The sequence below is a fragment of the Schistocerca gregaria genome, chromosome 5 (genome assembly GCF_023897955.1).
Source record: "Schistocerca gregaria isolate iqSchGreg1 chromosome 5, iqSchGreg1.2, whole genome shotgun sequence".
Taxonomy (NCBI): domain Eukaryota; kingdom Metazoa; phylum Arthropoda; class Insecta; order Orthoptera; family Acrididae; genus Schistocerca; species Schistocerca gregaria.
This window is the reverse complement of record NC_064924.1, coordinates 363,379,268-363,403,487: the sequence shown is the minus strand read 5'-3', so window position 1 is coordinate 363,403,487 and position 24,220 is coordinate 363,379,268. Positions and strand designations below refer to the sequence as shown.

The 24,220-nt window shown below is 42.1% G+C and overlaps 1 protein-coding gene across 1 annotated transcript in view; it reads left to right on the top strand.

Annotated features, from left to right (window-relative positions):
• Positions 1 to 24,220, top strand: part of LOC126272939 (cytochrome P450 4V2-like) — a 359,260-nt gene that overhangs the window by 268,986 nt on the left and 66,054 nt on the right. Inside the window, exon 3 of the mRNA XM_049976237.1 lies at positions 5,820 to 5,993. Within this exon, the coding sequence (XP_049832194.1) occupies positions 5,820 to 5,993 (174 nt within the window). The remainder of the gene's footprint in view (positions 1 to 5,819; positions 5,994 to 24,220) is intronic.

The following is a 24,220-nucleotide window of genomic DNA, read 5'->3' as shown; positions in this document are numbered from 1 at the left end:
CGGAGAGCATCAGTTTGTATTCTGGAGAAATTTAGGAGCATGTGAGGCAATACTGACCGTACGACTTATCTTAGAAGATAGGTTAAGATAAGTAAAACCTACGTTAATAGCATCTATAGACTCAGAGAAAGCTTTTTACCATGTTGACAGGAATACTCTCTTTAAAATTCTAAGGCTGGCGTAGGTAAAATACAGGAAGCATAAGGCTATTTACAATTTGTACAGAAACCGGAGGGCAGTTATAACAGTTGAGGGGCACGAAAGGCAACCAGTGTTTGAGAAGGGAGTGAGACAGGGCTTTAGCCTATCCCCAATGTTATTCAATGTGTATATTGAGCAAGCAGTAAAGGAAACAAAAGACAAATTTGGAGCAGCAATTAAAGTCCAAGGAGAAGAAATAAAAACTTTGTGGTTTGCTGATGATATTTTAATTCTATCAGAGACAGCAAAGGATCTGGAAGAGCAGTTTAACGGTAGGGACAGTGTCTTCAAAGGAGGATGAGATGAACATCAACAAAAGCAAAATGACGGCAATGGAATGTAGCCGAATTAAATGAGGTGATGCTGAGGGAATGAGATGAGACAAAGTTGAGGGAGAGTTTTATTATTTGGGGAGCTAAATAACTGATGATGGTCAAAGCTGAGAGGATATAAAATGAGGACTGTCTCTGGCAAGGAAAACATTTCTGAAGAAGAGAAATTTGTTAACATCAAATACAGGAAGTCTTTTCTGAAAGTATTTGTATGGAGTGTAGCCATGTATGGAAGTGCGATAAATAGTTTAGACAAGAAGAGAATAGAAGCTTTTGAAATGTGGCGCTACAGAATAATGCTGAGGATTAGATGGGTTGATCAGGTAATTAATGAGGAGATACTGCATAGAATTTGGAAGAAAAGTAATTTGTGGTACAACCGTACCAAAAGAAGGGATCCGTTGGTAGGACACATTTGAGACATCAATGGTTCAAAATGGTTCAAATGGCTCTCAGCACTATGGGTCTTAACGTCTCTGGTCATCAGTCCCCTAGAACTTAGAACTACTTAAACCTAACTAACCTAAGGACATCACACACATCCATGCCCGAGGCAGGATTCGAACCTGCGACCATAGCTGTCGAGCCGTTCCGGACTGAGCGCCTTAACCGCGAGACCACAGCGGCCGGCTGACATCAATGCATCACCAATTTAGTACTGGAGGGAAGCGTGTGGGACAAAAATCATAGAAGGAGAATAAGAGATTAATACAGTAAGCAGAGTCAGAGGAATGTAGGTTGCAAGAGTTATTCAGAGATGAAGAGGCCTGCACATGAATGAGTGGCATGGGGAGCTGCAGCAAACCTGTCTTCAGATTGAAGACCACAACAACTTACTATTAATGTACTGAATTACGTTTGAAGCATCCATAAATTAATTCAAAGTATTATGAATAAACCAATCTATTCCGATTGGCACATTGTCGCCATACTGACCAGTAGTGAGGCCATTAGTTCTCGACCCAGTGCGTGCATTCACGTGCCCATTATTTAAAACATGTCTTTCATTACGTATCTCCTCTAGCGTTCCTGTCAGTCCCACATAACTTTATTCCCCTTTTCCTCCATCTTGGCGAAATCAGTCAGCGCACATGAGTTATGAGAACGACTGAGTGGCTTGAATACGTCATTAGTACCCACAGAGTCGTTTCACCAGTCTGACTCCGGATTTTATTCACGCCTCTTAATACTATAATTCATTTTATCTCTGTTTCATAAACATATCGTAGAAATTACATTACCTTCTTCTATCACCCCATGCCCTTATCAAGAGTGAAAACGTAACGACCAAGAAATATACATGGGACTGAAATATCCATACAGTATGAGATTAAATACGAGGGCTATTCGCTTGTTAACGTCTGATCAGTCACAAAATGTAAACCACAGTGAAAATGAAGAATGTTTTATTTAAAAGAGTTAGCTACATTTTAGTTTCCATTATTCGTTTCTATTCCACATAGTAACCGCTCCGACTCCACATAAATGTGATTTGACGTAGCGTTGTGCCAACTTTCCGATATCCTCGTCATAGAAGACAGCCACCTGTAAGTTCCACCAAATCCTTACGTTGGTCTGCAGGCCTTTGTCTGTGCCAAAATGTTGTCATATATCTTAGGACATCTGGTTGAGATTTGTATAAATATGGCTTCAGAAGACAGATGTAAGACTTTATGAAGTCCTGCTGTTGGCAAGTCAGCACGTCGTCTTGTATAGCTCCATATCTGCTGCAGCACTTGGCGGTGTGAAGTAGTTGACTGACTTCCTGGACATAAGTTAAATTCTACATCTAATAAGCCGTTACACGTGGCAATTTGCCATATGCTACTCACAAGTGCACGATACCAGATTGCTGTCGCCACGGTAGCACATAATCCGTGTTTTCTTACAACTGTAGGATACACTCAAGAATATTCATCCAAATAAAAACATTTGCCATTCAGCACGTAAACAATGCTGTCTACTTGTCCATTTCAGTCATGGGTGTATGTGGTGTTTCCACAACGGATGTCTGGTCAGAGACATACTTGTCCCCTGGTTAGTAGACGGTAGATTGAGGAATTGTCGGCTCATCGAAGTCCATTCTCATTGATTCCATCCAACACAGTCCCTATTGTTACCTGCCCTCTTAATTTCACTGGAATTTGCATGTGTCTGAGTTCAGCATTACAAATTCATTTAAACATATGAAAACTAGGAGCACAATATCCTTAGCTTCGTCCTTGATGATCTCCTAGAGGTGGAAAACGAATTGACATCATCTCCACACTCGTAGTACCAACTCGACTGATATTTAGATAATGGATTTTTCTAAACAAATCAAGGAAAATTAAGCAAAGGCCGTTAGATTAAGTAATATTCATGGTTTATTGTTGCTTCTGATCCCACTTACTTATTATACACATTTAAACTTAAATGTAGGTACTAACATTGAGCAATACTTCGGCAAGCATTGAATTTACAAAATAACTATTTCCCATAGAAGATTTGATATGCAACTGCGCCTCATTTTTTCGTTACCAGACATGTCGCAGCATTACAAAGTCAGTACAGTTTTATCTCACGAACTGTTTTATGATAGTCACTGATAATCGTTTAAGTGTAGAGTAAATAAAAAATGATGTTGGTAGCTTAAGCTAATATCACAACTTCTATGTAAGATCTAGATGCTTTTTAGCATTCCTATTTCCAACAGCCAAAATAGTTTAATCAGGGTACATTTTGTTGATACTCAAACAACATTACAATGAAGTATTGCGTTTTTTCTGAACATGATTTTCCAATTTTTTATATTATTTTAGTGTTTTAGAAATCCAATCGCAATGTTAGTACTAGATTTATGTGAATTAAATGTGTTTCTAAGTTGGATCCCGGACACAATTTACCCAATTAATACTTTAGCTTTATCACAGCTAAAAAGTTTTCACATTATATAAATGGCATTGTGTTTACTCGGTGCTTTAAGATTTTCACTGATATATGAATTATCGAATGGTAATAACGTTTCGTAAGTACATTAAATCTAATCATATACCAGATTACGTGTCAGTTCAACTGACTAATTAAAATGGGTGCCTTTTTATACGCTAAGTGATCATTCCCCAAGAAAATCAAGTACTAGTCAGAAGTAAATTAATTCTGAACATAATTTCTTTAGGTGTGTAGTTAGTAGCAAGCATGGTTGTAGAATCTATGTTCTATAAACCTTTTTTTTCTAGAGATGCGGGAGAACATGATATAATTAATGAGCAGAAATGTCCATGATAGTAATTTACTGTGTATTTCTGACCCTAAAGTTTTCATTTGCAGACAATTGAGCTCAAAAAACAGTTTTCTAATATACGGTATAGGGCCTGTTTCGCTATATTACATTGCAGTCACGGTCATTATGAAGCTGTAACCACATCCTGAGGTTCAGTACTTCGTGTTCTCGATGGTTCCACAGTAACAGCAACGGTTTCGACGCCCTTATGGGTCCAGAAACTCGTAGCAGACCAATTTGTTGCTGTTACACTATTCAACACGTCAGGATAGTCTGATTTCTCTCAGGACAATCTTTCTTCGTGAGATATTTACAGATTTCATTTACTGTTTCTTAGTCCGTCCAGCAAAAAGCATATTTCTCTTCTCCAATACCTAGAAATAAAACCAGTTTGGAGATCTTTTATCATGTTTGTCGTGAAGACATCGAAAGTCAGTTAGTTTGAGAAATAACACTGTCTCCGGTGAACAAGTCAGCTGTTTGATCATCCATATGAAAATTTTGCTACTTTAAATCAGTGTGAACACTTTCAAATTTTGTTGTGTGAGTAACATTCATTTCTTGCGTATTCTAATATTTCTTTTCCTAGCACTCATGACTGAACATTTTAATCATGATTGATTCCTTTCCTGTAACCTGACAGAGACGGCACGTATAGAAACAATGCTTCGTGTATTGGAATAATAATCGCTATTTATGGCCGAAAGCAATGTGTTTCCTATTTTATTAGTGTTAGTATTGCGAAAATGATACAGACACAAAATAAACACTGACAGCAATGGAAAGTATTTGTGGTTTGTGCATATGCAGCAGGGACCTGTTTTACATGAATCTCTATTTCTCCTTTTCCCCGAGCCGCATGTAACCCATCATTTCGTACATTCATAGTGCATTAATCTACGTGAGTTCTCAGTGTTTGTTTGATCTTTATCGATTTCGTGATTTCTCTGATATAATTTTGTTTGTTTTTCAAAATAATCGTCACACATTATTTGTCAAAGTGTGTTCAATCTCTTCGTTACCTATGAGCGCAGTTGTCTCTGAAAATACTTTATGTATTTGTCATATTACTTATTCTTTACGGACGCGTTCATTAACTCCTGTGTCATGTTACCAGATTACGTGGTTGAATGATCTTTAATTCACTCTCCGTCAGTACCACGACTAAGTGAGTCAGCGATGCTGTACTCAGTTATTCCTGCAGAGCATCAGCTCAGTGCTTGTCTTCCCTGTCCCGCCACATGACAAAGTCCAGGATTGCATTCCAATACATCAATCGTCACTGAAACGTTTATTCATATAAGAGATACACGAAAATTTTTTTGTAAAGCCAAGGCGAAGACAGCAAAATTTAAAACTATTTACACTGAATTTAAGTAGTAAACTATTGAACCAGAGGCACCTGATGGATATAAATATTGCTGGCACTCACTGAGTAAACACAAGAAGAAGAATGTACTATAGGTCAGCAAACAGCTGGGTTATATATCACGATACGTATAATGAGCAGGTGAAATGATTAGTCACCTGTAGTCAGAAGTTACATATTGACAGAAATAAGAAAGGCAAATTGAGCAAAGAGTTTAACACTACTGTCGTAACCCGTAAATACCACACAGATTATTTACATCACGTTGGCTATGTCGTACTTGCCAGTTCGTGGAGAACGTTTCCAAGTTGGCCTAACTTAATGAGCTAGAAAACAAATATTTGAGGAACAGCAAGAGACCCGCTGTTTAATCGAGTTATGGGGATCTATGGAGTAAACGTTATTACTGTACAAGTACCAGTGAGATTGTGGCTCAGGGCTGTACATGGCTTCCGTAAATTTTTATACAACTTTTATTTCCTGTATGCAGAAAGTTGGTTCGGCGTATCTCATACGCTACTGTTTCCGATGTCGTCAATCAAGCTGATCCAAAGTGTCGCCTATGATGATATCGTTGCTGACTTCACGTTAAACCCAGAGTTCCTTGTCGTCGAAGTAATGTTGAGAGGGGATGGCCGCCGCCCTCGTGTTGCAGGCTGTGGGTGGGCCCGCGCCTCTGCGTGCTGCTGGCCGACCCGGAGCACGCGCGCGCCGTGCTGAGCGGCGGGCCGCACGTCAACCGCGACGACTACATGATGGACGTGTTGCGGCCCTTCACCGGCGAGGGGCTGCTCGTCTCCCGTGGAGACCTCTGGAGGCAGCGCCGCAGGTCAGCACCGGTAGCGCTCCACAAGTGGCTAATATTAGCCAGCGCTCATGGTATTGGTCCAGTGGCGTAGCAACAAGCCTAGCACTGGTGTCCAGTAATGTATATATTTATCCATAGTCTATGTCTTCATGAAATTCTTTCCACCGTTGTATCACAAGATAGCGTTGCCGCTCGGAGTAGCCACGTGGTTTGCGGTGCCTTGTCACGGTTCGTGCGGCTCCCCCAGTCGGACGTTTGCGTCCCCCCTCGGGCATGGATGTGTGTGTCGTCCTCAGCGTAAGTTAGTTTAAGTTGGATCAAATAGTGGGTACGCATAGGGACCGATGACCTCAGCAGTTTGGTCCCACAGGAACTTATCACAAATTTCCAATTTACCAGCTAGAAAGTGAAAGGAGAGCGAGTCAAGATAAGGGTGTTGGGGACAAAAGTGCAGCTAATATGCTAAAATCCTCTGCTTGAGGGATCTACCTTCATATTTCTCTATTTACTTCTACACCCGCATCTACACTGCTACTTCCTGTAGGACTATCATTTCCGCTCTTTACTGTTCCATTTCAAAGAGGTCAGGCAGGAGTAGCCGACCGAGACAGACGCAGCAACAGGGATGTAACCACTTTTGTAACATTTACGAGTCCTAAGCAGGAGCGAATTTTATTAAGCCATATGTGTGCTTTGATGGTTCAAATGGCTCTGAGCAGTATGAGACTTAACTTCTGAGGTCATCAGTCACCTGGAACTTATAACTACTTAAACCTTACTAACCTAAGGACATCACACGCATCCATTCCCGAGGCAGGATTGGATCCTTCGACTGTAGCGGTCGCGAGATTCCAGACTACAGCGCCTAGAACCGCTCGGCCACTTCGGCCGGTTGTGCTTTAATAATTTAGTTTCTACAGGTTCTGCATGTAAATTTAATATCTAATAGCCACTGTTCTCGCGTTTTCGTTTGCTTCGAAAAGTAAACAGATTTTGTTACATATTACAAGTTCCTAATCCGGGGCGAATTATTTAGTTTCGCCTGAGTGCTACGGTAGTTAGGTTTTGGAATATCTGCGTATTATTAGACATGGTTCCTGCGTTTTCGTCAGGATCTACAGCACGTGCCGATAGTCCATTTATCGGCATAGTTTAGTTTTCCAAGATCTTTAGTATGAGCAAGGACTGCTATTGTTGTGTGCGGGTGCGAGACGTGTTGGTGACACTTCACTCTCAGGTTCATGTTGTGATGGCCTCGGTTACACAGCTTGAGGCTGCAGTGGATGGGCATCACTGTTGTGGGCCGGCCTTGGGGATCCAGCGGACGTCCACCACGTCTGAGTCCTCCGATCGGTCCTCAGCGGTGGCCAACCCAGTTACTGCTCGCACTGAGGCTGACCCCTCACCTGTGGTCGAGTGGGAGGTCATCCCGTGGCGAAACAAGTGGCGAAAGACTTCCCAGGCGGCCGCACGTAAGGCCTCCCCGGTTTGTCTGACAAACAGGTTCCAGGTGCTGTCTGTGGCTGACACTGTCGTTGAGCGATATGCTGTCGCCTGTCCTGTTTGAGAGTAAATCACTGAGCCTGCAAGATCCGGGCAATCACAGAGGGTGGGATTATTGGTAGTTTTTGAGCTCCAACGCTAAGCGCGTTATGGGACGCCTTAGGTACTTGGCTGACAAGAAAGATAAGAAATCCAATGAGCACTCGGTGTGCATAGCGGGTGGAATCATTGCAGATGTGGAAATGGTCCTCCTGGATGTCACGAAGAGCACAGGGTGCAGCTAACTGTAGGTGGTTGCTCGCGTCGGTACCAATGATGCGTGTCACTTTGGACCAGAAGAGATTTTCTCTGGTTTCGAGCGGCTAACAGAAGTGGTAAAAACTGCCAGTCTTGCTTACAAGATGAAAGCAGAATTGACCCTTTGCAGCATAGTCGACAGGACCGATTGCAGAGCTCTGGTAAAAGCCGAGTGGAAGGTCTGAATCAGAGGCTCAGACGGTTCTGCAGCCATGTAGGCTGCACATTTTTCGAGTTACGCCAAAGGGTGGTTGGGTTTCGGGTTCCGCTGAATAGGTCAGTTGTCCACTATACGCAGGAGACGGCTACAAGGGTAGCAGGGACTGCGTGGCGTGGACTGGGCGGTTTTTTAGGTTACAGGGTCTCGGGAAAACACAAGAAGGGCTTCAGTCACAAAGGGTGCAGGCTGAACAAAGAAGATCGTAGATACAGGAACCACTGGTATAACAGTTGTAAAAGTGTTGGGAACGTACCAGATCTCCAAGCGCTAATAAAAAGCACGGGTGCTCAAATCGTTAAAGGCACTGAAAGCTGGCAAAAGACGAATATAAGCTCAGCCGAAATTTTTGCGAAGAACCCAACGGTGTTCCGAAAGGATAGGCTAAACACGGTTGTCGCTGGCCTGTTTGTTGCTGTTACAAGTAGTTTAACTTGTCGCAAAATTGAAGTAGATACTTCCTTGAGTTAGTATGGGCAGAGATCATTGTTGGCAACTGGAATACAATAATAACTGGATCCTTTTACCGACCTCCCAATTCAGATGATACAGTTGCTGAAAGGTTCAAAGAAAACTGGAGTTTGATTTCAAACACCTACCCGACTCATACGATAATAGTTTGTGGTGACTTTAATTTACCCTCGATATGTTGGTGAAAATATATGTTTACTTCCGGAGGTACGCATAAAATATCATCCGAAATTGTGTTAAACGCATTCTCTGAGACTTATTTCGAGCAGTTACTTCTTGAGCCCACACGAATAGGAAATAATCCTGATTTAATAACGAGTGTAAAAACTGACTCAGGGATTTGTGAACACAGGGTTGTCGTTGCGAGATTGAATATTGTAATCCCCTAATCCTTCAAAAATGAACGGGAAATATAACTATTCGTAAAAGCAGATAAAAATTCACTTGATGCCTTCCTGAGAGAAAATTTCCACTCATTCCTAATTAATTATGTAAGTGTAGACCAGATGTGGCTTAAATTCAAAGAAACAGTATCGGCAGCAATTGAGAGGTTTGTACCAAAGAAACTAACAAACGACGGAGCTGATCCTCCTTGGTACACAAAACTGGTGGAAACACTGTTGCAGAAACAGCGAAACAAACATGCCAAATTCAAACAGACGCAAAATCTGCAAGATTGGCGATCTTTTACAGAAACTCTAAATTTAGCGCGGACTACAATGCGAGATGCTTATAACAGTTTCCACAACGAAACTTTGTCTCGAAACCTGGCAGAAGATCCAAAGACATTCTGGTAGTATTTGAAGTGTGTTAGCGGCAAGAAACAATCAATGCCTTCTCTGCGCGATAGCAATGGAGATAATATCGAAGACAGTGCGGTCAAAGCAGAGTTACTACACACAGCCTTCCGAAATACCTCAGGAAAGCAGACGAAGTAAATATTCCAGAATTCGAATTGAGAACAGCTGCCAACGTGAGTAACGTAGAAGTAAATATCCTCGTAGTAGTGAAGCAACTTGAATCACTTAATAAAAGCAAGTCTTCTAGTCCAGACTGTATACTAGTTAGGTTCCTTTCGCAGTATGCTGATGCATTAGCTACATGCTAAACAATCATATACAACCGTTCGCTCGATGATAGATCCGTACCAAAAGACCGGAAAGTTGCACAGATCACACCAATATGCAAGAAAGGTAGTATGAGTAATCCACTAAATTGCAGGACCATATCGTTAACGTTGATATGCAGCAGGATTTTGGAACGTATATGGTGTTCGAACAGTATGAATTACCTCGAAGAAAATGGTCCATTGACACACAGTCAACATGGGTTTAGAAAACATTGTTCCTGTGAAACAACACCAGCTCTTTATTCACATGAAGTGTTGAGTGCTATTGGCAAGGGATTTCAAATCGATTCCGTATTTCTGGATTTCCGGAAGGCTTTTGACACTGTACCACAGAAGCGGCTCGTTGTGAAATTGCGTGCTTATTGAATATCGTCTCAGTTATGTGACTGGATTTGTGACTTCCTGTCAGAGAGGTCACAGTTCGTAGTAATTGACGGAAAGTCATCGAGTAAAACAGAAGTGATTTCAGGCGGTCCACAAGGTAGTGTTATAGGCCCTTAGCTGTTACTTATCTATATAAACGATTTGGGAGACAATCTGAGCAGCCGTCTTCGGTTGGATGCAGATGACGGTGTCGTGTATCGACTAGTAAGGTCATCAGAAGATCAAAACCAACTGCAAAACGATTTAGAAAAGATATCTGAATGTTGCGAAAAGTGGCAGTTGACCCTAAATAATGAAAAGAGTGAAGCCATCCACATGAGTACTAAAAGGAACTCGTTGAACTTCGGTTACACGAAAAATCAGTCAAATATAATAGCCGTAACTTCAACTAAATACTTATGTATTACAATTACGAATAACTTAAATTGGAAACAAGACATAGAAAATGTTGTGTGGAAGTCTAACCAGACTGCCATTTATTGGAGGGACACTCAGAAAATGTTACAGACCTACTAAGGAGATTGCCTAAACTATATTTATCCGTCCTCTTTTACAATACTGCAGCGCGGTGTGGGATCCTTACCATATAGGAGTGACGGAGTACTTCGCAAAAGTTGAAAGAAAGACAGCACGTTTTGTACTGACGCGAAATGTGGGAGAGAGTGTCACAGAAATGATACAGGATTTGGACTGGACATCACTAAAAGAAAGGCGTTTTTCGTTGCGACGGAACTTCTCACGAATTTCCAATCACCAACTTTCTCCTCTGAATACGAATGTATTTTGTTGGCACCAACTTACATAGGGAGGAAGGATCACCACGATAAAATAAGGGAAATCAGAAATCGTACGGAGAGATATAGTTGTTCATTCTTTCTGCACGCTACACGACACTGGAATGATAGAGCACTGTGAAGGAGATTCGATGAACCATCTGCCAGGCACTTAAATGTGATTTGCAGAGTACCCTTGTAGATGTAGATGTAGATGTAGCTGTAGAGTTGCATGAAAATGTCGGCTCTCATTAGGGCTCCGTACGAGCAGTAATTTTTCTGATTTTCCTGTCGTGGTCATTTCGCCACAATTATGTGATGGGATGGTCCATGAATCGTGCAACAATATCACAAGGGTATCTGTAGTGTGCTCAGGGTAACACGGGTCCTGAAGGTGGGCAGCAGCCTTTTCAGTACCTACACTGCTAACAGTCCCGGCGATTGAGTGATGTGTCCCTGTAAAGTTATCCAACAAGGCGATTTTATGCTCGTACTCTACAAGAACTTCCGTAACGGCCAGTCTGCTTCCACTACCCACTCACGTGCCGTTCCTGCATCGCCTCGCACACTAAACTCATTGTGGGAAACACGATCATCTCTGATTAGTATGCCAGAAACCGTTCCTACGAAGGAATTCGCCCACGTCCATTCACAAATTTCAGGCAATAGCTCCACCCAGGCGATGCTTTAGCTAACAAGCTATAAATAATTCTCGCAAGTAGGAAGAAGTTCGCGTCCAAGAGGACAAGGCACCTCCAAACTTATTCACCCCTATGTCAGTCTCGTATGATTTTGTAGAGTATCACATACTCCTCCGGCGTCAGTTCTCATTCGCTACGGCATACGAGAAGGTCACACAACTGATAAAGTTGCTGGATAATGTTTGTGTCCCAGCAGGAAATAAGTTTCGACCTAAGCCCCTTCTCGTTCTTTTGATTCTGCATCAGCGACGGAGTGCCAGTCCCCTTTCTTATTCCAGCAAATCGACGACCTACTTGCAACAGTCGCAACTGTATTCGAGCCAGGTCTGGGGCGTGCCACATTCTTCAAGCTCATATCTCCTTGCGACCGGTCACTGTGCCTCGTTTCTGCCGAGCACGACACATTCCGGTCTCCTTACGGAGAACTGTAACACAACAGTTCTACTGATTCCAAAAGGCTCATGTAACCGAACCGTTTAGAATAAGTATTTTGGTCACACCACCAAAAACCCATACGGATCCCTCCGAACGTATTGAGAATCTAAATCAACAGTAAGTGCCCAGGTACAATTAGGAAAACCTACATTATACCACGCCCAGGAGAAATCCTTATAAAACTGCACGGAGGAGAATGTGTTTCTAAAACAGACCTCGGACGCTAATACACACACACACACACACACACACACACACACACACACACACACACACACACACACACACAAAAACTACGTATATACGTATAATAAATTTTAATTTTTCTCTATGACAATTTCTGACATTGTGCCAGAAATAAATTACAGTAGACCCAGACCTTCTGTTCCCTCCAAAACTGTTGGCACGTATTCCTGTAAAGGTTTCCTCGCGAATTTGTGGTCACTCTGCCCATTCCCTGCCTGCTGGAACGTTTGGCTGAAAGGATTCGCACTTCTTTAACATGCTTGATCTTAGTAACCATCTGAGATATATTCCGACCGTACGATCTTCTATACGTACCTCTCGTTTCACAATCTCTTTAGACGACGTAATTGTCACGGGAGCTACGTGCGAGTGCAGCTATGAATCTTTGGCACGCATTTTACTACATTACGCGATGCAAGGCTAACGTGTCTCTTAGACAAGCGCCAGTTTTTCCAAGAGCAAGTCGAGTCCCTGACGCACTTGCAACAAAAACTGTGGATCTATCCTAGGAATCGAAGTGTAAAAGCAAGCGACTCCGTACCTCGGCCCTGGAATCACCACACCTGCAATCGTTTTTGGGAAACTGAACTACTATTCAAAGTTTCTGTCACAAGTTTTCCACAGAGTGCAGTCACTCAGTCACTTGCAAATGAAATACTTTCAGAACAATAATGTGAGCTCGCATTCAGGCAGTTAAAGACTATACTTCGCTCAGCATGGTGCCTCTCAGTGTCACGGTCACTGTCTCTGAGCATAAATGTCTCGCCTTGGAAGATCGATGTGGTATTGAGGGGTGCAAAGAAATGATTTAGTGATCAACACTTTCTAATTTCCATCAAAAACATTGACCTCCTACCTCAGTCAAGAAGAAACGCATTAGCAACTATGTTCGGAATCATAAACGACCATGCGTAGCTATTCAAGAGGAAGTTCATTTTCATCACAAACCACAAGTCACTGTTAGTGCTACTGGGCCGCCCTCCCGTCTACAAGAAGCGGACGGCAAAACACCTCCAAAGTTACTAAGATCATAAAATTATGCAACTAAATAAGACCTAACACGGCAAGGTGCCAATGCGGATACACTCTCTCGTCTTCATGCCGGGCCGGACCTAGGTGTTTCTCCAGCAGAAAACCTTATGTTTCCACAAACACGCAGAAAGGCCGCAAACCTATGAAAGATTTCACATAAAAGCAGTTCGAATCATTGAGATTCCGGCAGGACCCGGTCCTATGAAAAGTCACGCTCTATCCGTGGTCTAAATTCATTTCTACAAACAGATATCCAGAGTTTAAAATGAGCAACCATTAGCTTAAAGCGTCACTAACCAATAAATAATACGCAATTAAAGAATGAAAAGCGTGTAGTGTATCAAATTATATTACTATTTAGCGTAAGGCACAAAAAGGTAGATATGCGGAACTCATGGAAGAGTTGGAAAAGTTTCCACATTATGACAAATAACGAAATTTCATCTAAAAGGAACAAATCGATCTGAAAAACAAAAAGTATTTATTGGAAGTGTTCGACATATGTTGTTACAAGTGCCAACTGATTGGGACTATGGCTATGGCAATTGCAGGTTAGCGACGGTTTACTCTAACGGTTGCTCATGATTATTTACCGTTTCATTTTATCAGTTCTTTGAGGTTTATCTACGACTGGCACTCTTACATCAAATTCGTCATGACTAATCAACATTCTTGAGTATTATACACGGTGGGGCAAATAAAAGTGGCCCGGGAAGAGAATAATAGGGCACAAAGAGACACAGCAGAGGAATGGAAATACTGACTACAGCAGACGTTGAAAGTGACCACCATTGATCTCTTGGCATACTTGGGCCCCGGCCAGCAACTTCCTGAAGGCGAATCGTAGCTGGACTGCTGGAATTGCTGCAGTCTCATACGAAATGTTCTGCTGCAGTTCTTGAAGACTACGAGGGTTATTGCGATGTACCTTAGACTTGAGGGGACCCCTCACAATGTAATCGCACACTGACAGATCAGGTGACCTGAGTGGCCAGCTAAGGCTACGACCAGACTGACCTCTGCTAACAATTCTGCTAGGGTTCAAGACTGTGCTAATATGCTCCATGGTTTGGTCTGCTGTATTGGTAGTTGCCTATGCTGTTTGAACTTAACTGTAGGTCTTTCATTCCTCCGTTAATGGTGCCATAAATTCACGTCAATTCGTATTTACTCGTCCGGGTCACTTTTCTTAGCCCCATCGTGTATTCTCTCTCTCTCTCTCTCTCTCTCTCTCTATATATATATATATATATATATATATATATATATATATATATATATATATATATGTGTGTGTGTGTGTGTGTGTGTGTGTGTGTGTGTGTGTAATTCTTGCTTTTTAACTCTAAGTAATGCTAGTACATTTTCTACAATTTTTAAATATTCTAGCTACCTGAAATTTTCTCCTATCTATGACATTTGACAGCAGGTACTGCATAATAGCCTTAGTCCGAAACCAGTCGCTTATCATGAACCAAATTAATCTCGGATTACAGGTCACTGACAGTGTTTGTGCACTTTTCCCAGCGCCAGTAGCAGCACCATCACCATCACCGTGGTGCGACCTACGAGAAGTCGTCGCATGTGCTCGTTCCTTATCCAGTGCATTCTTCATAGCATTCCTAAACGCCCAACCCGTGTCTCCATTGAAGTTTTCTCCTATGTTCAGACATAATATTGTTTCTATTTAACAGGATGATCTCAGCCTCTACAGATTTTTCAGAAATCACTTCAAGTGATGGTAATGCTCAGTACAGCGATCAACAACAGTCGTTCCATGTTTCATGGGGGAAAGTCCTTTATAATCTTATTAATTCTATAAAAAACGCAGTACAATGCCACAGTGCCCTGTAATAACGTTATTTACTACGATGCACTTGCGCAGCTTTCACACTCAGAGCACTATTTTGTGTGCTCACATACGCTACCCTTTTGATGATTTTATTGTTTTGTAACCATTGAAGACAGATGGCAAAGTTATGCTGGTATCACAATGGATTACGACCCAACCTATCTTTTTTTTTTCTCCACATCACATGTAATGACTGACTACTAACGTGCAGAGTGAATAATACATTCCAGCTTCTGACCCACATACCAGCAAACATATAGGACACTGACAACTATTAGCACAGAATGGAATATTTCTTACGCTAATGACAGAGAAATTAGGTACTCCTAAGCTTTTAATGTCGTTAACGAAAAGCTCAGGAATTATACAGAAACTAGATAATTAACTTTTTCCGACGAACGCACAAATGAGAAAAAGCCTAAAATATAATTTACATTATGCTTTATAATTTGTCAGTCAACCACTAATTCGTATACATTGTGTCCTTCATGAAGAATTTTTGTTATTCCTATTAGCCCGTTTGCGAAGGTTTCTGAATTTCGTTAGTGGTGTCCCTTAAAGATTGGCACCGTTGGATTCTGTTAGAGATGATTTTAGTTTCTGTTTCATTATCCTCAGGAGTGACAGTCGTGGTATCCTCAGTTACTATGCTGCATGACTGTTTGATGTACTGGGCTCCTCAATTAAGAGAGTTCGCACCCGTTCCACATTCGGCACGTTTTCAGCTGAGGCTGGTCGCCCCACCTGGCCCTTCCTCGAGTCTTATTGGGATTCTGTCTTTTCAGAACAGTCACACACACACACACATACCCACACACACATGGTGTTACAAAAAGGTGAGGCCAAACTTTCAGGAAACATTCCTCACACACAAATAAAGAAAAGATGTTATGTGGACATGTGTCCGGAAAAGCTTAATTTCCATGTTAGAGCTCATTTTAGTTCCGTCAGTATGTGCTGCACTTCCTCGATTCACCACCAGTTGGCCCAATTGCAGGAAAGTAATGTTTAGTTCGGTGCTTGCGTTGACACGCGCCTCATTGCTCTACAGTACTAGCATCAAGCACAAGTACGTAGCATCAACAGGTTAGTGTTCATCACGAACGTGGTTTTGCAGTCAGTGCAATGTTTAAAAATGCGGAGTTGGCAGACGCCCATTTGATTTATGAATTAGCACTGGGCAATACCCGTGCCGCGGTAAGTTTGTGTCGAGATAGATTTCCAGAACGAAGGGGTCCCGACAGGAAGACGTTCGAAGCAAATGATTGGCCTCTTAGGGAACACGGAACATTCCAGCCTATGACTCGCGACTGGGGAAGACCTAGAACGACAAGGACACCTGCAATGGACGAGGCAATTTTTCGTGCAGTTGACGAAAACCCCAATGTCAGTCTCAGTGAAGTTGCTGCTGTACAAGGTAACATTGACCACGTTACTGTATGGAGAGTGCTATGGGAGAACCAGTTGAATCCGTACAATGTACAGCGTGTGCAGGCACTATCAACAGCTGATTGGCCTCCACGGGTGCACTTCTGCGAATGGTTCATCCAAAAATGTGTCAATTCTCATTTCAGTGCCAATGTTCTCTTTACGGATGAGGCTTCATTCCCACGTAACCAATTTGTAAATTTTCACAATCAATACGTGTGGGCTGACGAGAATCCGCACGCAATTGTGCAATCACGTCATCAACACAGATTTTCTGCGAAAGATTGGGCAGACATTGTTGTGATGTCTTGATTGGGCCCCATGTACTTCCACCTACGCTCAATGGAGAACGTTATCATGATTTCATACGGGATACTCTACCTGTGCTGCTAGAACATGTGCCTTTACAAGTACGACACAACATGTGGTTAATGCACGATGGAGCTCCTGCATATTTCAGTCGAAGTGTTCGTACGCCTCTCAACAACAGATTCTGTGACCGATGGATTAGTAGAGGCGGACCAATGACATGGCCTCCACGCTCTCCTGACCTCAACCCTCTTGACTTTCATTTATGGGGGCATTTGAAAGCTCTTGTCTACGCAACCCCGGTACCAAATGTAGAGACTCTTTGTGCTCGTATCGTGGACGGCTGTGATACAATACGCCATTCTCCAGGGCTGCATCAGCTCATCAGGGATTCCATGCGACGGAGGGTGGATGCATGTATCCTCGCTAACGTAGGACATTTTGAACATTTCCTGTAACAAAGTATTTGAATTCACTCTGGTACGTTCTGTTGCTGTGTGTTTCCATTCCATGATTAATGTGATTTGAAGAGAAGTAATAAAATGAGCGAAATTTGCGTTCATAACTTGACTTCCTTTCAATATTACAATGTCACGGAATGATACCCGGGTGGTGCTGCTCTTAGATCAAGTGTAGTGTTGAATGTACGTCTCACTACAACACACTACATCAAGAATTTGTGTACAATGTCTTGAAGATAAACCAAATAAGAAGTGATTCCATTCTGCAAAGTGAACTGAGACATTTATGACTTAGCTAAAGGATAATATCCCAAGGAGACTCAATTATTACATACGATTAATCGAAAATAGGAAAATACTTTCTAACATCGGCTCTGTGCCATTCTGAATGTCTCTGATTTAAATTTTCATGGGCGTACATTTTATTCATGCACAGCTCATGTAAGTAACTCTCATGTAAGCATGTCGATGTTTTTCATGCAATACACGCTTACCCGATAGAGGGTCGTGCTTGTTACAAATGTCTCCACTGACAACAAAGAACTGGATGTCTGAGTCTGAATAAGACGTAGTTATCCATCTTGTGTAATGTAGTAACCAGGAATGAGAGACTAATCACTGATACTAGTGTAAAGTGATTAAGGTAAATTACAGTCATTATACATCGAGAGCCTTTTGCAAATACTGTCAAAGTCAATTTCATTCATTTATAATTGATCTCCGTCCGTTTGTATGGAAGAGCTACAGCTCATACGACGGATATTGATAATGATTTAATTATAAGCTCGAAAAACTAAAGTTGAGGTATTAATTTTCAATTTTTCACTCATATTTAGCAGCAGTCCTCTTACACACTGAGATCCACATACCACAGTTTCACAGCGTGTAGCCAGAGGAGTCGTATTAAAATGGCGCAGCTCATTGATAAAGTGGAGAATCAGGTGGTGATTGGTTTTCTGCATTTAGAGGTACACGAATCTGCTTGCATCCAGGTTTAGTTGGTAGAAGTCTACGGCGAGAATGCACCATCATTTGACAGTGGTGAGGTTGCGTAGACCCTTCCACAACGATCAGACATTTCTTAATGACGAAGAAAGAAGCTGCAGACCATCTGTCTGTGAAGAATCGGGAATCACAACAGAATCTGTACTCGTTGTGTTCAACGACCGGCGTACCGCAATCGAGGCGGCAGTGGATGACCTGAAAATCCAACAGAGAACGGGACTCAGTACCTTGCAAGACGGTTTGGATGTCCCCGCTGGATTTCTCAGCTGCTCATGACAATGACATTAACCTTCCAAATGGCGGCAACTCACAGACCTTCTTCTGCCTCGTGATCACTGCAGATGAGTGTTGAGTTTATGGCTATAAATTTGTCACAAAGGGCGATGGTGCAAGCAATGGAAACATGTGTTTGCAGCACTGCCGATAAAGGTGAAGACCCAGCCATTATCAGGCAATGTGATGCACAGCCCTTAGGTGTTCCACGTGTCGATGCTTACAGACTATGCACATAAGGGCCGAAACCCAATGGTCTCACCGGATGCCGTAAAGAAGAAGCTGCTGAGTGAATGTTTTTATCATTTGGCAACGCCCAGCTCGTTCTGAGTAGGACCCAGTTACACAGTCTGCATTTTTGGGCTATCAAATTTTGCTCCACCACCGTATTATTCTAACACAGCACCTAGTGACCCTTACCTGTATTCTCGCATGAGGATACCATTTCGTACCAAGCGTTTCGAGGAAAGAGATTTTCGAGGTATACCGTTACCTGCTAATCCTAAATGTAGACTTCTACAACCAACCTCCTGGCCAAGTCATCCATTGTTGGGAAAACTGAAGGGTTAATGTGTGGAGGAGGACCAAGTAAATTACGAACTTTCCTGGCTGTAGCGACTTCCCCTCACATCACAATAAGCACAGAAACTGTATGTTGGCTGTTTATTAAACTACCTTGAACCCTGTCACTAATATGACTTAGAACAGACCGTGATGTGATTATTACGTTAAGAAATGTTTTCGGAAGATGGACCATATCAGGAAATGTAAAATAACACATGCAGAAATAACATTATGGTCAAAGGCATTTTCCTCCATGCCTGTCTCAGTTCCACATGTAAGGAAAACTACGATATGCTAGAAGTAAATCTACAGGTAGTTATCAGCTTTCTCTGTTTGTGTAACCGGGAGTGACACTTAAGAGTACCTTCCCTTGACTCCGTTATTTAGAACGAATTGTCACATTTTTGTGGAATACGTAAACTTCGTAGGAAGATAGATTTTCATCAGGCGCTTTGACGAAGTGACTCGTCCGAACACATGTAAACCGTTATATGAACCCAACGTTCATCAAACTTACGACAGGCGAAAAACACATGCTCTACCATATGTTGAGAAGAAACTAATAGTATAGGTATACAGTGTGATGTACAGTCGTGAAAATAGGTTAACAGTTTATCTCAAGTAGATCTGTTATAAAGCGATGTATCTAGAGATTAAATTAATAAATTTTACTATGATTGGCATGATATTTCCGTAATTCCTTTAAGTTACACATTGCAAAATGTAATACAGGTAATGCCACTGCTCAAATAAAAATAAAAATAAAATGTTCAAATGTGTGTCAAATCTTAAGGGACTTCACTGCTAAGGTCATCAGTCCCTAAGCTTACACACTACTTAACCCAAATTATCCTAAGGACAAACACACACACCCATGCCCGAGGGAGGACTCGAACCTCCGCGGGAACAGCTGCACAGTCCATGACTGCAGCGCCTGAGACCACTCGGGTAATCCCGCGTGGCTAAAAATAAAATTTTTAGCTAAAATAAAAGTTGCAACAGAATATACAGTATGTATCAGGATTTTCTAATAAATCCGTAACGAAAAAAAAAATGTTGCAAATCTCGTTGGAAGATTATGCCTACAGAGAGACCAAGAAACTTTTGTGAGATATAATTTGAACATTTCTAATTGTTCTTGGCAGTCACGACAGCGACTGGGAACGAAATTGTGGAGTAAAAACTTCTTTTGTAGCTCCTGTTTCAGTGGAGCAGAGTGAGGTGACTGGAGGGAGAACGTTCGCTTAACTCAAGGCAACAAGTCAGGTGTTCGTAGTTTGTGGACCGTGAGCGTACACCTACTTTGAGAAGGCCGAATAGAACTCCTACTCGAGCGGAGGTCAGCAGCCCCATTCCCTCTGCAGGAGTGGCTTGCTTTCGCTGCGTGCTGTGCTGTGCAGCGGCATTCAGACAATCTTTCAGCTCGTTTCAGTGCGTACCACAAGACAAGTTCATTTAAGGATATGTAGTGTTACCGACTTACCTGCTTTCGAAATGACTTACAGCTTACCGTCTTGTTATTATTGATTCTAACTAGCATTCTTGTATTTGCAACAAACCATTTTATGTGTGGATTCGTGTGTGTGTGTGTATCAAATACACAACCTCATTAATGGAATGAACAGTCTAATAAACACAGAATATGGACTGAGAATAAGTAGAAAAGAGGCGAAATAATGAGATGTGGTGGATATGAGAGCATCGAGATACTTAACATCAAGGATTGTGTCACGAAGTATGAAATTAAGGAATTTTTCTGCGTAGGCAGCAAAATCACCCAGGACGAAAGGAGCAAGGAGGACATAAAAAGCAGATTAGCGCTGGGAAGGAGGGCATTCGTGATCAACAGAAGATTATTAGTATTGGATATAGGCCTTAATATGTGGAAGAAACTTGAGAGTGTTCGTTTGGAACACAGCATTCTATGATAGTGAAAACGGGTCATGGGAAAACCGGAACAGAAGAGAATCGAAGCATTTAAGAATTGGTGCTACAGAAGCATGTTGAAACTTATGTGGATTTGTAATGTTAGGAATGAAGACGGTCTCCACAAAATCGATGAGGAAAGGAATATACGGAAAACACTGACAGGAAGAAGGGACATCTGTTAGGACATTAGAGTATAACTTCCTTGGTACTGGAGGGTGCTGTAGAGGCTAAAATCTGTAAAGGAAGACTGAGATTGAAATATATTCAGGAAATATTGAGAGCATAGGTTGAAAGTGTTAATCTGATATGAAGAGGTTGTCTCAGAAGAGGAATTCATGGCGGGTCGCATCAAATTAGTCAGAAGACGGATGGCTCAAAATAAGTAAACGAATAGATAGATAAATTTCATGCAGACTAGGTATACTGCTTTAGTGAAATACAATATCAGACTATATACTGTCTACATTTATAAACAGTGAATATTTCACATATCAACTCATGAAACTGCAACATGTATATGCTGTTTAAAATTGAGAAATTTCTCACTGCTAGCTAGCAAAAGGTACCCTTTAGTTCCAACAGCCAGATTGCAGGTATGTTCGCATAGTGAGGCACACTGAACGCCTGTTCTGTTTCACGTGTTACAAAGTAATGTGTATAGAAGTTAGTTGTTAATTAGCCCAAACTCCCTTTTAGTTAATTTAAAATTCAAAAATGATTTGTTTTTGTCCTTATCTTAACGTACTAAGATTAGTAAAAAGCACAGATATTAGTACCTCGTGCTGAGGAAGGGAAACGTAGTGAACATATTTCATTGTCGTATGTACAGCGTGACTGTGCGTTGTATCTTTTGTTTTTAATGTGATCACTCGGATGAGAGCTGCAGCACTGAGAGCAACTGCGAAATAATGTGCAGATTGAGCTTGATGTTCGGTCTGCTGCCAACTAGGTCTTCATCTGAAAGAGATCGCATTAGGAGCAAATGTATAAATAAATCGATCAAAGTGTACGGTCTTAAAGTTGTCTATGTGTAGTAACTGGTATGAGACACTGCGAATAAAAGATTCCGTTTTTGAATACAGGGTGTACCAAAAAGTATGGCACAAACTTACACGGCTGAATGTACACGATAATAGAAGCTCAAGTGTCCCAGTAAACAAAGGTCCGCAAACGAGCCGCTTCCGAGATAATCACGACTGTATGGTTCCAAGACACAACTAACGTCATTGTAAACATCGTCCTAGTCAGTACACATTAATTTTGATCCTGGCGGAGGTTCGAGTCTTCCCTCGGGCATGGGTGTGTGTGTTTGTCCTTAGGATAATTTGGAGTAAGTAGTGTGTAAGCCTAGGGACTGATGACGTGAGCGGTTAAGTCCCATAAGATTTCACACATATTAATTAGAAATTTGGACTTTACTAGTGAGTTGTACATCGCCATTAGTTCACATTTCACGTATGGGGTACCTATTAAAGGAGGTGTTGGAGCTGTTCTCCTCTCATCTGTTTGCAATGAATTTCGAATCCTTTCGAAAACTCCTGGATCATTCCTTAATTCGTAACAAGCATGTACAACTCTGTGCTCCAGATCTTCAAATGTGTTAACGGTGCGCTGTATCCTTTTTTAATGTGATTTCAGACACATAAGAAATCCAAAAGATTTTGATCTCGTGATATTGGTATCCAAGGTACAGTTCCACCTAGACCTATCTATTTTTGACCGATCTGCGCGTTAGATGCCGCCTCACACCAGCAGCAAAATGTGCCGGAACTCGATCATGGATGTGCCACATACTATGACGTTGCTAAAGGGCAACATCCTCTAGCAATCCTGGAATATGACGCCGCAGAAAGCTACGGTACCTCCGTCCATTACGCTCTAGTGGAAGAATGTGTGGCCCAATACGTTGATCGCCTAGTACAACTCACCACCAATTCAGTGCGAAACGTTGTTGATGTGATGACTCATGAACAGCATGTGGGTTTATTTCACACCACAAATGTGTATTATGATAGTTAAACACACCATCACTTGTGAATCCTGCTTTGTCTGTAAATAAAATGTTACATGCGAAACAAGGGTCGACCAAAGCCTGCTGTTGCAGGCACTGACAAGATATAGCTCTAGGAAAAAAATCCACATCATTGAGACTTTGAACTCGTTGGAGGTGGTGAGGGTGCAGTGAACTGCGATGTAAAATTCTCCATACTGTACTGTGGATTAGTACAGCTACTTGTGTGGTAATTCTTCTCGTCGAGGTTATTGGAGGGCCCTGTATTGCTTCCAACGCCATATCCTCAACCTCAGGTGCAATGCGAGAAGGCCTCCATCCATCTCTGCTATGTGCAAAAAAAAAAAATCGTGTTCTCTCAGGCGCTGATGGACCCTTGTAAATGTACGACTTTCGGGGTGTCTTCGATCAGGGTACGTTCCTTGGTACAAGCGCGCAGCCGTGCATTTCAATTAGGTACAACGTACATGAAATGCTTATCCGCACACTCTTCGTTACTGTACGGTTCCATTGTAACTTCAACACAGCACACGTGGCACTCCTCAGACGCGACTGATTCCCTTTGACACCGTGTAAAAATACTGTACTCGTCCCATACGTTCTGCGTGTATGATGTGATTCCAACTCCACCTCTCGGCAACGTTGCGTTGTGTAAACAGCGAACATAGGAAGGCCTCAAGTGCGCAGGGGGGAAACCAGACGACGTTACAAATAATGCCGTCAGTGGTGGCGTGGAACCATACATTCGTGATTATCTCGCAAGTGGCTGGTTTGAGGACACCTGTTTACTGGGACATTTGTGCTTCTACTATCTTGTACTTTAATCAGTGTAAGTTCGCGCCATCCTTTTTGGCTACACCCTGTATGTCTCCTGGCTTATAACGGAACCCGTTAACTGGTTCAAAAATAGCTCTGAGCACTATGGGACTTAACATCTGTGGTCATCAGTCACCTAGAACTTAGAAATACTTAAACCTAACTAACCCAAGGACATCACACACATCCATGCCCGAGGCAGGATTCGAACCTGCGGCCGTAGCGGTCACGCGGCTCCAGACGGAAGTGCCTAGAACCGCACGCCACACCGGCCGGCCGTTAACTGGTGAAATGCACTAAATAAACAAGAATTAAATATACAGCGTATATGACAGACTAAATTGCCTCAGTCTCAAAAGAATGAAGATACTGTAAATTGACTGTGCTGGTCCAGAGAAAGTCTCTTTTGTGT